A 16,905-nucleotide genomic window follows, 5' to 3' on the forward strand; every position below is an offset into this window, starting at 1 on the left:
AGTGAAAGATTTCCAGGCCCCAAAAGGAATATCAGGCTCTTTGCTTTATGTTTTGAAGCAAACTAAAGAAGTTGGTGGGTCATTCGAGTTCCTAAGATCTGAAGGTCTTCTTAGGGACAGCATTGAAAGAGGTCTGTCTTAGTTAAGATTTCTTTTGCTGTGAAGAGACACCATGACCATGGCAAATCTTATAAAGGAAACCATTTAATTGTGGTAGCTGGCTTACAGTTCAGAGGTTTAGTCCATTATCATTATGGTGGGAAACATGGCAGTGTGCAGGGAAACATGGTACTGGAAAAGGAGCTGAGAGTTCTGCATCTTGACTCCCAGTCAACAGGAAGAGGTCAGAGACACAGGGCATGACTTGAGCATATATAAGACCTCAAACCCTGCCTCTACAGTGACATACTTCCTCCAAGGAGGCCACACCCACTCCAACAAAGACACATCTCCTAATAGTGCCCCACCCTTCAGGGGGCTTTTTTCTTTCAAACCACCACATGGCCGAAGCCTCAGCCAAAGGTCTTTGGAATTAGAAAATTGTTCTAATTCCTTAAAGCCTTGAATCCTTTTTCTGTGTAACGGGCATGTAGATAACACCTCAAGATCACGGAGGGGATCAGTTTCTTGTGAGTCATTTTGGATCAGTACAAAATTGACAGAAAAACTCTGATCATCTCTCTGCCTGACTACACACTGACCTCAGGACCATTTGTTACTTTTATCATGTAGTGACAGAATATTTGACTGAAGAAGCTTGGGGAAAAAGTGTTTGTTGTGGCTTCCAGTTTAAGTGTTCAGCCCATCGTGATGCAGATGTCATAGCAGCAGGAACGTGAACAGCTGGTCTCATCTCATGCAGTCAGGAAGCAGAGAGATGTGCTTGTGCTCAGCTCACTTTCTCCTTCAGATTCAGCCCAGGGCCTCCACCCAGAAAATGGTTCCCCCATTTCAGGAGAGTCTTCCCACCTCGGTACACCCAGTCTAGAAACCGTCTCACAGACTCGTCTAGAAGCCGGTCTCATAGGTGATCCTAGATCCTGAACAGTGGACAGTCGGTATTACCCATCACAGCCAGAGGAAGTAAATACAGAGTTGTCCAGGTTTGACAGATTTGGTACATTTCGTTCAGCAATTCCCATTTTAGCCATCTCCCACTGACTCTCAGATTTTGTTTATTCTAACAATTTCTTCAAAATATAAACTTTCCTGAAAGATTTGCCAGCTTCCACAGTGTGTCCTGGAAGATACGACTAGAAAGAACAAAGTCACTGTGCTACCTTGTCATTAATACACAAGAAATTTGCCAGATGTCTGCCCTTCTCACAGATATTCTTAAATATTATTCAGATTTGTACCACATACAAACCACGATGGCATTTTTGCTAGACATCTGTTACTTCTCCTTTAGCAAGTAGTTTTTTTTAACTGTTTCATATTTGATATCAGCATTGTGTAAATAAAGACATTCAAGTACACTACTCAGAGTTGGGTTCTCTTGTAAGAAACAGATTTGTAAAAATAGTGATGGCTTATGTAAGCTAAAAGGCTGTTTCTTTCTCATAAACAAGTTTCCAGGTAGTCAGTGCAGGGCTGATATTTTCTGACTTCTCTCATTTTCCCGTGAGATGGAGCCCCACTCTCCCCTGTGTGATGAATGGTCCAAAATAGCTACTCTAGCTCCAGCCACTGTAGTCACATTCCAGCCATCAGAAGAGGAGGAATGAATCGTTCGTAGAGGGGAGCATGTCTACCAGCTGCAAAGAGAAAACACAACCGTTGTTTGTATTTACTTACAGTCTGTCTACATGTGTGGGTTTGTGCACACTACAGCATGAATATGCAAGTCAGAGGTTCTCTCCTTCTACATTGTGGGTGCCAGCTTGACAGTTACCCATTAGCAATCCCACTTGCCCCCAGCTGTCTTGTACAATGACACCTAGAAGCTTCCATAAGTCATAACACATCTCCTTGAAAGGACTTTACACAGAGCCACACCTGTGAAAACTGGTAAATAGGTCTTTGCTGTAGGTAGGTGTCGAGAACAACTGGCTGTCTTTTAATATGAAAGAAGGTGAGAACCAGATGGTGAATAAACCCAGATTCCTGCCACAGTGTGCCTAGATACCCTTCTCTTTCGAACCCTTTGATTTCTCAGCTGTTTCCTACTTGTTGAAAACTCTGTGCTCACTTAACTGCACAGCAGAAGGGGGAAGGGAAGCCTTTGCAGCCCTGTGCATAGCTCTTGAAACACTTCGTCTTGTCTCTTTAATGGTGCCTCGGGGGCCTGGTACAGTACAGAGGAAAGCAGGGTCCTTTAGGTCAGCCACCAAACACTAGCTGCATAAATCCAAGTAATAGGTGGTAAAGACATCCCTCCACTGTAGGGCAGGTGGGTTGCCAGGCACGTGGAGACGAGCTACCCCTGGATGTGTGCGTCAGGGATTTCACTGAGCAGGAAGTCATGCTGGGGTTTCTGGGGGTCCACGGGGTCACATTCTGCCAAATACGTGCCTCCTGGTTCTTACAGGACTCTAAAATTGCTTCAAAAAGACAAAGAATTTTCTTCAATGATGAGCATAACAGGGCTGTGGCTATACCTCAGTGGTGGAGTGCTAACCTAGTGTACACTGCTTCGTATCCCCAGCAACGCATAAACCTGACTCCCTGGCACAGGATTTGTAATCCCAGTATGCAGGAGAGGGTACAAGAACATCATAAGTTTAAAGGTCATTCTTGAGGCTTGAGTCCAGCTTCAGCTACATGAGACAGCTCAAAAAAAATTGGAAATAAATGCAACCCACATGCAAATGAAAAAAAATAATTCCAAAGTTAGATGTACTTGGCACAGGTTATATGACAAAAATTGACAGTGATTTCTCTCTCCTTTTTGTCTCTCTCTCTCAAACACACAAGTACACATACCCTTGCATGATGTTATAGGTGAATAATGTTTTCATTTTTTACATTTTTAAGTTATGCATGTGTGTTGTGTTTGTGAATGTGTGTATGTGTGTGTGTGTGTGTGTGTGTGTGTGTGTGTGAGTGCAGTGTTCTAAGAGTTCAGAAGAAGAAAGCGAATCTCTTAGAGCTACAGTTACAGAAGAGTTGTGAGCTGACCAACATGGGTACTGGGAACTGAAGCGCAGTCCCCGGGAAGAGCATGTGCTCTTAACTGATAAGCCATTTCTTCAGCCCTGAGTGATTCAGTTTTAGCATGTGTCATCTCTTATGACACACAGAAGCCTCTCTCCCATGCTTCTGGTCTTGTGAAGTCTATCCCAAACCAACATTTTTCCACCAGACGAGAATGGCCCAGACCAACAGCATGGACAGGAAGCCAAGGATTTTGTTCCTATTTTCTGCCACATGTTCACATACTCTACTGATCAAGAACTCAGTTTCTCTGATGAGCCTCCCTTGGTAAAGTTGCTTGTCTTTTGCACAAATGTGAGAAGAGAACCTGGATTCAATTCCCAGAATCCACATATAAAAGCCCGGCGTTGTGACGCACAGCAGAGCTGGGGAAGCAGAGACAAAACTGGTCCCTGGGCCTTACTGGCTAGACAGCATAGCTTAAACAGCAAGGTCCAGGTTTCAGTGATATCCAGTCTCAAAGTACGGAAGAAAGGTACAGCACCCGAAGAATGGCACCAGAGGTGTCCCCCCATACTCATATATATGTGCACCTGTAGACACACATGTATCTGTACACACATGAACTCGCACACATGCACAGAACCTGTTCTCCTTTTGGTCAGTAGCACTAAAGTGACAATATTAGCACTTCCGACTGACCTTTGTACTGCCAAGTCATAGTGCAAATAAAGTCAGTAACCACTTTGTACGTTTTATCCTCAGCAAGCCAATCACATTGCTGACAGTATAACTCTTCTAGCTTCTCCAACAATATCTTTCCACTAATACCAAAGTTGGAAGAAATCAAATTTTCCCTGGAGTTAATTTTGCTCCCCATAGACAATCTTGGCTTACCTTTGTGCTTGTAGAGAATCCAGACACTTGCATGGTGCTTTTCTTCCACGGCACAGAGAGAAGCTGGCATATGATATATTCCAGTTTGCGGGTAATTCATATAGAATGACAAATACAAAATACACAATTTTGTGGCTTGAAAGAGCCTCATGCTCCCGCATATTTCGCTGTCAGGGAGGTGCCATTTGACCATCTGTGTCCCCTTCTGCCGCAATGGCCTCTGTAGATCCGGTTACTAAAAAGGCCCTGGGTACACTTAAAAGCATCCGCATATATTCAATATTTAAAATCCACTTTTTAAGTCCTTTTAAATTTTGTTTAGTGTGCAACCATGTGTAAGAATAGGGAAACACTTTGTCCACAATTGGAATTGCTACAAAGTGGCAGAAACTATATATGGTCTTACCCCTACTATGTTAGCATTGTGCCCACTTGTTAGCATTCAATATTCAGAGACTTACTGGCTCCTTCCACGTATATCCGTAGGGGTGAAAGGTATGTGATGAAAGCCACCACAGAGGCTGAAACCCAAGGCTGCTTGTGTTAGTTGGTTTCATCTGTCAGCATGGCCCAACCTGAGAGGAGAATTCTCTAGATTAGGGTCAGTGGGCATGTGGGGGGGGGCATTGTTTTAGTTATTGATTGGTGTAGGAGGACCCAGCATATTGTGGACAGCCCATTCCCTTAGGTTGAGCCCTGAGATGTGTAAGGGGGAAGGTAACTGAGTTATCAGTAGCAGCAGGCAGATGGGCTGGATGCACCATCTCTCCTTGCTTTTTTGAGTGTAGACATGATGTGACCAGCTGTCTCAAGTTCCTTCCCCACAATAATAAACTGGAATCTGGCATTGGAAGCCAGATGAACCCTTGTCTCCTCTAAGTAGCCTTGGATCCGAATATTTTATCACAGCAACAGAAATAAAACCACAAGAGCTAATTATAGTCTCAGAGAATGAAACAAAAGGTCAAGATAGCCCGTGAACATTAGGAAAAATCTAGGAATGCTGTCGTGTTCCCTAGCAAAAGCATGTGGGCCTGCTATATGTTGAGCCACACTATAAATTAGGAAGCAAGGTGTCTCAGAATGGATCTTACTTTGAACCTTATTTCATAACTAGCTGTTAACTGGTTTTTATAATAGTTCCATTTACTGTAATTGCATAAATGTTCCGCCATCCCATGGATTAAGGACGGCTTAATCTGTTCCTCGGGAGATGGAGCAGTGCGTGTCTCTACACGCTTGCAGACCTGAATTTGATTCCCAAAACCCATGTAAAAAGCCAAGTGCGGTGGCATACACTTGCAATCCCAGCACTGGAGAGATGAGAGAGCTGGAGATGGGTGGATCCCTGGGGCTGCTAGGTCAGCCATCCTAGCGCACTTGGCGAATTCCAGGTCATCAAGAGATCCTCTCTCGGACTAAAATGTGGAACACAGCCGAGGAATGACACCCCCAGCTTTCCTCTGCTCTCCACACATGGACACATGACCACCACATACACAAACACACTCACAGTGGCTTAACATCAGGGCTTTGTGTTGAAGCATGGTTATTCTATTAGCCACACAGAACTCATTGCTTCCTCTTACCCTGACTCAGGCACGCATTCATACTACCTGCCTGATGTTAAGACTGCTTGTTAAAGGCCGGGCGGTGGTGGCGCACGCCTTTAATCCCAGCACTCGGGAGGCAGAGGCAGGCGGATCTCTGTGAGTTCGAGACCAGCCTGGTCTACAAGAGCTAGTTCCAGGACAGGCTCCAAAGCCGCAGAGAAACCCTGTCTCGAAAAAACCAAAAAAAAAAAAAAAAAAAAAATCAAAAAAAAAAGACTGCTTGTTAATCTGGGGTGTGGCCAGCCATTCCATGGAAGGACAGTTCTCTGTATAGAAGCTCTGGAAACCTTAGCTGAGAAGGGGGCATCAATGAAAGCCCCCAAGGAATGAATAAAAGAGCTTGGGGGGCCGGACCCAAGGAGCAAGTGACACATCTGAGCTATTGAAAACTCGAGTTTACAGATGTGGAAACCAAAAACTCTTTTTGCATTATTCAGTTTCTCTCTCCTCTCTCACATCTTGTTTTTGTTGAGGGAGGGTGTCTCGCCGGCTAGGCTGGCTGCCCAGAGGGCCACAGCAATCTGCCTGCCTCCACTTTTACAATGCTGGGGTCACAGGCTCTTGCTGCCATGCCTCTCCTTTTTACATGGGTACTGGAGATGAAACTCGTGGTTGCGTGGCAAGGACTTTACTAAATGAGCCATTTCCTTGTCCCCTTTTCCATTTTCTATCTGAAGAAACACGCATCTGTGTTGAGCAGAGTACACCCTGAAGTCTGATTTAAGGAAACCGAGAAGAGATAGATGGTCCCGCCTTTGCCACAGTGACAATACCAGGTTCTGGCATGTGAATAATGTAGAGCCATTTCTCTCCAACAGCTTCGCCAGGGAGCTGTTCTCATTGTTGGTATCGGTACTCTGTAACCGACAGAGTCTACACAGCTGCTCTGCTACCTAGCTGAGATACTAATACATCACCTAGTCCTTTCTGTCAATTGGCTTCCAATCCTGAGCACAGAACAAGCAGACAGACAGCTGCCACCCTCTGCCCAGACAGCCCAGAAGCAGTCAAGGAGGGCTGTTTTGCTGTCTCAGTTCCCTCGTGTTGTCTGTGTGTGCACATGGGCACACGTGTGTTCTATTAAGCTTGGAGGTAACAGAAAAGGACACCAATGGCTGTGATTTTTAGTCTTGAATCACCTACTATGCAAACCTCTGGGCAAGTCTGAGGGAGTTTTTAACGTCGGTTTAATTGAAGAGAAGAGTTATAATCTCAATGTGGAGAGCAGCATTCCATGGTCTGGGATCCTGGACTGAATGAAATGGAACAAGTTAGCTGAACACCAGTGTTCATCTCTCTCGGCTTCCTGGCTGTGCATGCGGTGTGACCCGCTGCCTCATACTCCTGTCACCATGCCTTCCCCACCCTCAAGCTGTGAGCCAGAATACATCCTGATTTCTCTAAGATGCTTCTTGGCAGGTATATTTTCCAGCAATTTAAGTAACATAGCAGCTACCCGCAGGTTCTGTGAGCATTATAAAAACATTAAAGACCACACAGGCAGCTCTTTCCTGTCACAAACATCCAGAGCAGCTCAGTTGCTGTCAGTGACCATCGGACTAATATCTTGTCCTGAGTCTCCTTCTCCTTACCACGTGCTGGGCTGGACAAGCCAATGGTTGTCAATCAAACTGTCCCTAGGCTCCACGACTGTGTTCCTACTAATTAACCTTGACTGTTCCTTGAATAATAGAAATGGCCATTGATATTCAGATGTATGTATAAAAACTCTCTTGTAGTTTGTAGAGGCTGGAGAGGGGGCTCCCTAGATAAGGACACTCCCTGCCAACCCTGATACCTGAGTTTAGTTCCCAGGACCCTCTTGGTGGGAGGAGAGAATCGACTCCCATGAATTCTCCTCTAACCCACACACATACACTATACACACACCCCTCCTAAAATCAATGAAAAGAAAATAAATTCAGCAGAAGACGTCTTCGTTTCTGTTCTTTTACCACCTGAAGAACTGCCTGGTTTTGCCCTTGTGCTACTGGGTGGTTTCACTGCTGTGGTCTCAGGCCCTATATCTCCTTACAAACCCACACCTCTCTGTTTGCATTTCCTTTTACCTACTGCAAGTCAGAATGCGTATGTTTTCCCAGCCAATGGGCACTATTAATATTTATCTACCCCACAGTCGGGTTTTATTAATTACTTAATTAGTAGTAGTGAAAACAATTAGTGTTGGGAGCAGAGTGTTATGTGCATGCTGACAACAGAAATTAGCATAGGCGATAAGCAGAGGTTCAGTGCTGTAAAAAATGGTGGCGCGCCCACGGACAGAATACACGCTTCTGCTGCTGGCCTCTGCATTGTCTTCCTATAGTTCGCATTCCAAGCGCGCATCTGTGGACATGGATCAGCTAAATTCTGTGCATGGGCTTCACACATTTAACTAGAAAAGATAAAAGGAGTGTGCAGTGTGCAGGGAGCCATACTCTGGACGATTTCTTTGCCCCACGGCCTTTCACAGAGCCAGTGCTGCAGAGCATGGTAGAGCATGGTAGAGCATGCTCACACTCAGCCACAGCCTCCCTATAGCTCTTGTGTGCAAAGCAGGTTGACACAGGACAGGCTTCCCATAGTTATCATGTCAGCCCGGTATTTCCAATCTGTGTGAGCTGCATGTGTCCCAAGGTGGCTGTAAACACTGGCAAACTCATGTCACAACATGAGAAGGTTAGGGCTGGAGAGATGGTGAAGGGCTTGCTTCTCAAGTATGTGCAGATATGTTCACATGCCCAGAACCCATGTAAAGCTGAACAGGGAGATGGAAGGTTCGGAGAAGAGAACTCCCGGAAGCAACAAGGCCAGTTAGGGTCAGCAGCAAGCAATGAAATCCCATCTTAAAGAAAGTGGAAAGTGAGGACCAACAACCCAGGTTGTCCTCTAACGTCCATACATACTGTAGCATGCATGCATCCTCACATACTCATACACACATGCATACCTATCTCACCTCCATGCATACATCATGAGATAAGGTATGACATTCAGTGAGATACCTTATCTCAAAGGAGTAAGGCAAATAGGTATAGAGCAGAACACCTTGTATCCTGTTTGGTCCTCCACACACATAAATGCTCACACAGCCACACATGCACATGGACACGAACACACAAATACATAATCGAAATGGATGGCACCTAAGGAACAACACAATACATGATCATACATGTGCTCGTATATCTGCATATGTAAATACTGCTGCATATACATGGAAGCTCATGCACACACACACATATGCCCCTCCATTCAGAGTTACCACTTCCCACTAAATGCATCAATGACTTCATGAGTCACAACGCTGAGATTCTTGACTCATTTCCCTAAATGACACCAGAAGGTTTCATCTAAAGTGTAGTTCCTTTAGTCCGTCAGTTCTTTATTTGTTGTAAAAATATTGTTGTCTTTGTGGTTTGTGCTTTATGATTGCTTTTATGAAGACAGCGAAGAAACATAATACATGGGTAGAAACGTAAATTGACTTTATATTATTAAGATTTACTGCCTTCAAAAATAGCAGCCTGCATTAATGCATTTCTGATTTCAAGGTACTTTATTTATTTATTTTTGTGCAATCGGGCTTCCCTGAACCTAGCAATTCCATCAGACAATAGTCTGTGGAAGAAAATGTTTTTCATGACTTACTTTTCTGGGTGCTCTGAAGAACAGAATGGTATTTTCCCCCTAATGTGTCTGAGGTATCATATGAACTATGGCTGTGATATGCAAAGACGTCTGTCAGCCTTTCCCTCCTCACTGTTTGTCATAGGACCTGAGGGAGGAGTGTGTAAAGTTGAAGACCAGAGTGTTTGACTTGGAACAACAGAACCGGGCGCTCAGCATCCTGTTCCAGCAGCGCGTCAGACCAGCTTCTGATGTGCTTCTCCAGGTATGTGTTTATGTGGAAAATGGCCTTTGCTGCCGACTTGCTCTCGACAGGAACTTGCTTGCATTCAAAGCTGGCCAGCCTCCCTAGGGGTAAGGCATAGTGCACCAAAATCCCAATGCCTCGCTATCTCAGGTGGTGTCATTAAAATGGAGTGTCTCTCAAATCCTCAACTTCTGGGAGACGCATTCTTACAAAGAACAGCTCCACCGAGATGGAGTTCACAGGCGAAAGGAAGATCAGACGGTGTCGCCTGGGCTGGAGAGATGCCACAGACACACTTAAGCGCTTGCATTGCAAGCATAAGGACTTGAGTTTAATCCCCAGAATCTACATTTAAAAAGCCAGGTGTGGTGGCATGTGCTTCGAATTTCAGGGGGGAGAGGCAGAGATAGCTGAATCTTTGCACATCCAGTTAAGCCAAATTGGTGAGTCCCGGGTAAAAATGAGAGACCTTGTCTCTAAAAACGAGAACAGTGTCCTAAGAAACAAAACCTCAGGCTGGCCTCTACACCCAAGTGCACATGTATACACACACACACACACACACACACACACACACACATCCGCACATGCATAGGTACACACACACAGAGGGCCCAAAACATATTCTCCAATAAGCTAAGTGGAACCATGGCATAGAGTGAGGAATGATGGCTTTGGGGAGCATCTTTATTCCCCGTGCATTCTGCGAGGAGCACGGACGTTTCCTGAAATGCTGAAGCACGCATCTTTACTTCAAGCTCACTATTAACACAAATTGCGTCTGGGATTTGAGCAACCTGGTGCTGTGTGTGCAGCGCCGTTCCTCTCACCTCACTTCCTGGATTGCACCCCAGTGTCTCCGTCTCCACAGGGCTACTCTCCGACAGCTCTCACTGCGCTCTGCTCTTAGGTAACCTCCCCAGCATGCAAAGTCCTGGAGAGTCAAGCCATCTGTTTCATTTTGAAGCCGACAGTGACAGAAATGCCACATGGCAGGGAGCACAGGACTTGGCACGGGACACTAAAGGGTTGACCTTTGCTCTTCCCACCCCTCTGCCCCTGTTAACACACACATTTCCTCAGCTGGTTCCCATGAACTCTGCTCAGAGCTTTTCTGCCCTGTGCTGTCCAGGACTGAGGGGTGGTTTCACAGGGGTGTCTGCATTTTGTGAAAGTTGACTCACAAGTTGCTTGGTCTGACTGACTGGGATTGAACGTGACCCGGAACCTTTTGATCATTGAGATGGTACTGCCCAGCACCAGAGTCACTGTCTGTGGAGGACTATCTAAATTTCTACTTGAAAATGTTAAACACTGGGGAGATGGGTCAGGGTGTAAAGTACTTGTTTGCAAGCATGGGGAACTGTCCTCAGAACTCCCATAAACATAAAAATGGTTGTGGGACACGTTTGTAATTCCAGCATGAGGAAGATTAAAAATAGGGAAGAACCTGGAGCTCACTGACCAGCCAACATGGTGAGTTAATCACCATGGTTTGGGCCAGTAAAGAGACCTGGTCTCAGAAAGTTGGATGGCAGCCTGAGGAATGCCACTTGAGGATTGGGGGTCTATGCACGTACACTCACGCCCTGGAAACACACACAAATTACATTAAGCTAAAGTTACCTTCCTATGCTCCAAAACCTTCGGTGGCTAAACTGGAAGCCACTATATTGGGCATTGTCTAAGTAGAATTCCATCATCATAGGGGATTTTCTCAAAATATTTTCTCAGCGATTGAGTTCCTCATCCATCCTCTGAATTTTGCCATAAAAATCTTAGTATGCTTCTGAGGAATTATGGGAAGTTGCAGTTCATAGAAGAAAACAGAGTTAGGAAAACAGTATCAATAGTTATACCCTCCCCAAACTGAAATAAAAGAGTGCTTTGAAGAAGCTCTCTTATAAAGTAGATCTCATCGCAGAAATTAATTTCCTCTCTGCTTTATCTGTTGGAACATAATTTGTAATTGATGACTCAAAAGTTGTTGGCAGGCCACGGGGACAAATTGTGTGTCTCCATTTTATTTCTCGGACTCGACCACCATCAGCGTTCATCATCGGGGATCCTGAAAAGCTCCATTTCTTTTGTGGTTTTGCAATCAAGATCCAGTATTGTAATTACCTTTAGCAGCTGTTGCCTGCTCATGAATTTTTCTGTTTTGCTTGTTATAACTCAAGGCTCCTCTGGAACAGTGTTTAAGGATCCACAGTCCCTGTTTATAAATACTGAGAGTTTATTTCTAGAGTAAACACGAGAGCTGAAGACAGTGAGTGCAGCATTTACATTGGCCGTCACAAAATTCTGACCTGCATATTTAAGTGACCAGGACAGATGATCCAGCTGTCCACAGACCTCGGGGTCTAGTTGTTGGGTGTTTTCAGTTGTCAAAGTTTATATGTTTCACAAAAAAAATTTTCAATTCTACAAACCATTCTACTATAAGTAACCCTTAGCCGGGTGGTGGTGGCGCACGCCTTTAATCCCAACACTCGGGAGGCAGAGGCAGGCGGAGCTCTGTGAGTTCGAGGCCAGCCTGGTCTACAAGAGCTAGTTCCAGGACAGGCTCTAAAAAAGCTGCAGAGAAACCCTGTCTCGAAAAACCAAAAAAAAAAAAAAAAAAAGTAACCCTTGCTAACGTAGAACGTATCTTAGTTTGCTTTTCTATTGTTGTGGTAAAGAGCATGTCCAAAAATCAGCTTGGGAATGAAAGGGTTCATTTCAGCCCTCAGTGGCAGTCCACCGTCAAGGGAAGTCAGAGCAGAAACTCAGGGCCGAAACTTGGAAGCAGGAGATGAAGGCGAGGCCATGAGGAACCATGTTTGCTCCTTGCTTCCCATGGTTTTCTCATCTTTCCTCCAGCACCCAGGACCACCGGCCCACACTGAGGTCAGCCCTCCTACATCAGTCATTAATCACGGCAGTACCCCACAGATTTGCCTAGAGACCAGCCAAGCTTATAGAAGCATTTTCTTAATTATGCTTCCTTCTTCCCAGGCGTGTCTAGGTTTATGTCAAGTTGACAAAACCCAGCCATCACAACCTGTTAAGAGACCCATGAAGAACAATGATAGACTATAATGAGCACTGAGATGATTAATGTTAAATTGTCAACTGCTTAGAACCTAGAATTAGGTGGGGACAGAGACTCGGTGAGGGACTATCTAGACCAGGCTGGCCTATGGGTATGTCTGTAGTGGGATTGTCCTGATTGCCTTAATTAATGTGGGAAGACACAGACCACTGTGGGCAGCACCATTCCATCGGTCCGGTCCTTAGCCTTTATCTGAGAGTCTTGCTGAGCACAGAGCCTGCATCCATTCATTATCCTTCACTATGGATGCAATACGTCTAGATGCTTCGCGTTCCTGATTCGACTTCCCCACAATAGTGGGCAGCGGCCTGGAATTATCGGCAGAGTAAACTCATTCTCCCCTAGATTGCTTTCTGTCAGGATAGTTTACAGCGGCAACAGAGAAGAAACCAAAACACCTGCCGTCCACCACTGTCATAGTCGCACTCCAGAAGGAGCGGGATTTGCGGTTCGTCCGGTCATGATTTCACTCACAACTTAGTTGTCTGATGTTGCTTTGGGGATTAAGTGAGAACAAGTACTCACCATGGAGATAAAAGAAAAACTGCCTGAGCTTGCTTTTCACCTTCTGACACTTGGTAATTCTTTGTCGAATGGGAGAATGAATGTGTGGTGAATCCACCAGGAGAGTTGGCAGGGTGATTTGCATAAGCAGAAGGGAACTCTTTGTGCTCTCTCCTTTCTGAAGTTTTCTCATTGCATATGGATGCCTGAGATCCTTTGTGGCTGTGCAGGGTGTGTCCATCCAGGCTGTGACAGTGGCTGTGACTGAGAACGTCCTGGGTGGGGCACAACAAACTGGATGCACTTGACTCCCAAAACTACAGACCCTATAGCTGCTCCCCGTGGACTCTGGAGGAAGCCCTCCCCGTGGATATCAATTTGTCTGCTTGATGTTTTAGAAAACTATTTAAATTTTCCTCTGTAGAAGACAGCTCACTGATTCTTAACCATTTGAAGTAGCCACCTAAACAGCAATATAAAAAGATGATGATTAGATTTGTGGTGGCTTAGTTAAATAAGTTCTAAGTAATAAGAAAAGACATTTGTAAGTCACAGTCAATTTTGAAAAAAAAAAAGGCTGGATGTAAGAATTAGCTGACAGGTTCTAGTAACTTACAAATAGAGCAGGAAACCAGGCAGAGTGGTGCCTCCTTTAGCCACAGCAGTCAGGAGGCTGAGGCAGGAGAATCATGGATACCATGGTATCAGGGCATCTTAGGCAGCATAGTGACACCCAGTGTCACAAGCAAAAGAGAGCAGCGCCAGCCACTGAACACAGCGCTGTCCACTGTCAAGGCCCATGAACACGAACCTAAGAAGTAAAATGTTGAGCTTGATGGAGAACCTGTCTCCTGATTCCACGGTGTGCAGCCATGTCTCTGGGAGTAGATGCCGTAGTGAATGAGGTTCCATTCGCAAAATAATGCAAACTAAATTCTAAAGAACCAAACATCTAGCATAGAAAATAAAATCCCAAAGTTGCTGTCTTGGGGACTGGAATATCAATGAATCCTGTCTAAATCTGTAAATAGCCAAAACTAAATGATTCAGTGGCTACCATTTCTTCTAAGTCACACTGAATGCTGTCTGTCTACTTCATAACTGCTTTTTTAACCTATTGGATTGAAAGTTCACCAAAAGTGAGTTATTTCAGTAACTTGTTTTGTGTATAGAGTACATATCATGGTAATTATGGAATTTCAGACTTAATAATGGGGAACTGGCAAAATGGCGTAGCCTGACATCCTGGCTTTAATGCCTAGAACCCACATAGTAGAAAAGATAATTGACTTCCTAAGTTGTTCTCTGACCTCTTTGTATTATGTCCTATGACAGACTTGCCCCTCAAAAGGTCTTAAAAATTAATATTGTAATTTTGTATAGACTGTGTTATCCACTGGACTATGGTGGGTATCAGTGGATTATTTCTCTACACCAGATCCAAGTGTTTGCAACTCCTCTACAAAGGCAAATGGCACCAGAGGGCTTAGGATCATATTAAACATTGTTGTCTAACTATAACACAATCACAGGCAGTAGTGAATTATATTACATGGAGGGAATTCTGTATGGGAGCTGCTCTTCTAATGTTTGTCAGTTTCCTCGTTTCGTTTGTCTGGTTATTTGTCTTTTAAGGAATGCAGTATTAACACCAGAGCTGCATGCATGGGACAAGCCTTCCACCGTTGAGCTACATGTCAGACCCTCAGACAGCTTTAAAGGAAGACTCCAACACTATTATCTCTAACAGGAACTCTTATTTGCTCTCACAAAACCTGGCTGAACAAACATGCAGAGATCACCATGTTACATCATATGCTGCAAAATTTAGAGCCTTGATCAGTCTGATCTCTTACAATCCTATGAGATAGGACCCAGCATCACCTTCATTGTGCAAGCAGGGATACGGGCAGACAGAGGCTAAGTCACACAGCTGTGATTGACAGGGTAGGATTCAATGTAAAATGCTAATGAAATCCATGTTATCAATGCCCAGCTTGGCCTCCATTTGGCTCTCCCTAGTTAGGGAATTTCTGAATACATACATAAAAGGGGTGTGTGTGTGTGTGTGTGTGTGTGTGTGTGTCTGTGTCTGTGTGTGAGTGTGCATGTCTGTTTGTGTCTACACGCATGCATGGCAGCCAAAGGGTAATCTCAGCTGTCCTTATCCAGCTTCTTTTTGAAAACCAGGTCTCTCCTTGCCCTGGAACTCAACAAGTATAGCCGATGAGCCCTCTCTTGGGCAACAAAGAGTCTACAGAAGAAGCAGGAAAGGCCCCAGAGCTTAGAGCACCTCCTGACTCCGCTCTGCCAGCATCAGTTTTCTTTATGAGTTTCTGGAATCGATCATCTCTGTCCCTTGGCTACTTGAATGCCTGCTACAGAGGCAGCTTCTACCCTGCCCTGAAACTCTGATATCTAATTTAGAAAGATCCTCAGGGTGATGGGGGGGCACAGCTTCCTGGCAGTTTGGAGATGCTGAAATGGCGGTGTAGCTGCTGGCAGTGAATCTGCCATTCAGCGTCATCGGAGGGCCTTGGTGGTGCCATTTTTGAGTGCCAATCAGATGTGAAAACATATGGAGAGTGTCCATCAGGGATACTCTCTCACACACTCAGCACCGGGAGGATATTAACTTGTCAGAGGACTAAAAATGGCCTCTCTGTGAGATAAGGGACTCTGAGAGATCACACAGCTCCTGCAGGGTCAAACTTTCAATGACAAGATAACAGCTTGGATCAAGAGAGAACCAGTAGATACGAGGAGAGAGGATCTTCAGGGTTAGGGCCGAAAGTGATACCCCCCTTCATTCTGCAGACAAGACTCTTAATAGACCCGCTTCACCCTTGATAGTGTCTTTTTCTTTCTCTACCCCCACCCCAGGCCATAAATATTTCTACTCTATGGAGAATATGGTAGATATTTTCCTTCTCTAGTACCTTTCTGTTTGCCATTTCCTTGGTCACAATGCTACATCATCCCAGCTCATCCCAACCAGGTCACCTCTCTTTGTCCTCTTGAACCACAAGCATCAACACCTTGTTAATTTTATGATCTGCATAGACACCAGATTAGATAGTAAAGTGTCAAATCCCAGTATCATTTCAACAAAACATCTTATAAAGTAGCAGTGATTTAATGTTGGATGACAACTTTATGGTCTTGGTAGAAAAATTAACCCATCTCAAAACTGAAAAAAATATGTGTATAGTTCATATAGGAGAAAATCCCAGGGACCGTATGGAAGAATATCTACCCAGAGAACAGTTCTGAAAATTAATTTTAATTTACATTTTAATGTACTTAGCATAAATCATGTTAGAAATTTTCTGAACATTTTAAAATGCTAACAAATTAATCACCCATTAAATTAAAGATACTAGGTTTTCTCTATTTTATTTAAATAGTGTTAGCCATTTTCTGTTGCGGGGTAAACTCACCCAGATCCTCTAGCTAATGATTTGTATGGATTACATCTTCTGTAATTTCTACTGGGAAATGAAGTTTAAAATAAGATGATATAACAAGGACTAAGAGAGATGGATTGACAATTATATACTGTACTGGGCTTTTTTTTTTTGGGTCACCAACCAACTCCCAAGTCATGACACAGACACTTCTCATTGGTTATGAATGCTCAGCCTGGCTTAGGCACATTTCTGGCTAGTTCTTTTAACCCGCTTCTCTTTGTCTACCTTGTGCCTCAGGCTTTTTACCTTTCTTTCTTCTGTATATCTGACTCTCACTGATTCTCTACGTCTGCCTGGCTTCCTGACGCAGGCATCTCCCTCATGTTCTCTTCCTTCTCTTGTTCTTCACCTGGT

The 16,905-nt window shown here is 44.5% G+C and overlaps 1 protein-coding gene and 1 long non-coding RNA gene across 2 annotated transcripts in view; one reads left to right on the forward strand and one right to left on the reverse strand.

Moving 5' to 3' along the window:
- Window positions 1-16,905, forward strand: part of Nckap5 (NCK associated protein 5) — a 799,776-nt gene that overhangs the window by 595,325 nt on the left and 187,546 nt on the right. The window contains exon 9 of the mRNA XM_038349244.1: window positions 9,382-9,501. Within this exon, the coding sequence (XP_038205172.1) occupies window positions 9,382-9,501 (120 nt within the window). The remainder of the gene's footprint in view (window positions 1-9,381; window positions 9,502-16,905) is intronic.
- LOC119827504 lies at window positions 10-10,466 on the reverse strand. The gene is made up of 4 exons (XR_005287682.1): window positions 10,314-10,466; window positions 4,455-4,568; window positions 3,994-4,056; window positions 10-1,757 (listed from the first exon to the last, which is right to left on the reverse strand). It is a non-coding gene; the product is annotated as an uncharacterized LOC119827504 (long non-coding RNA).

This window comes from Arvicola amphibius, chromosome 12 (genome assembly GCF_903992535.2).
Source record: "Arvicola amphibius chromosome 12, mArvAmp1.2, whole genome shotgun sequence".
Lineage (NCBI taxonomy): Eukaryota > Metazoa > Chordata > Mammalia > Rodentia > Cricetidae > Arvicola > Arvicola amphibius.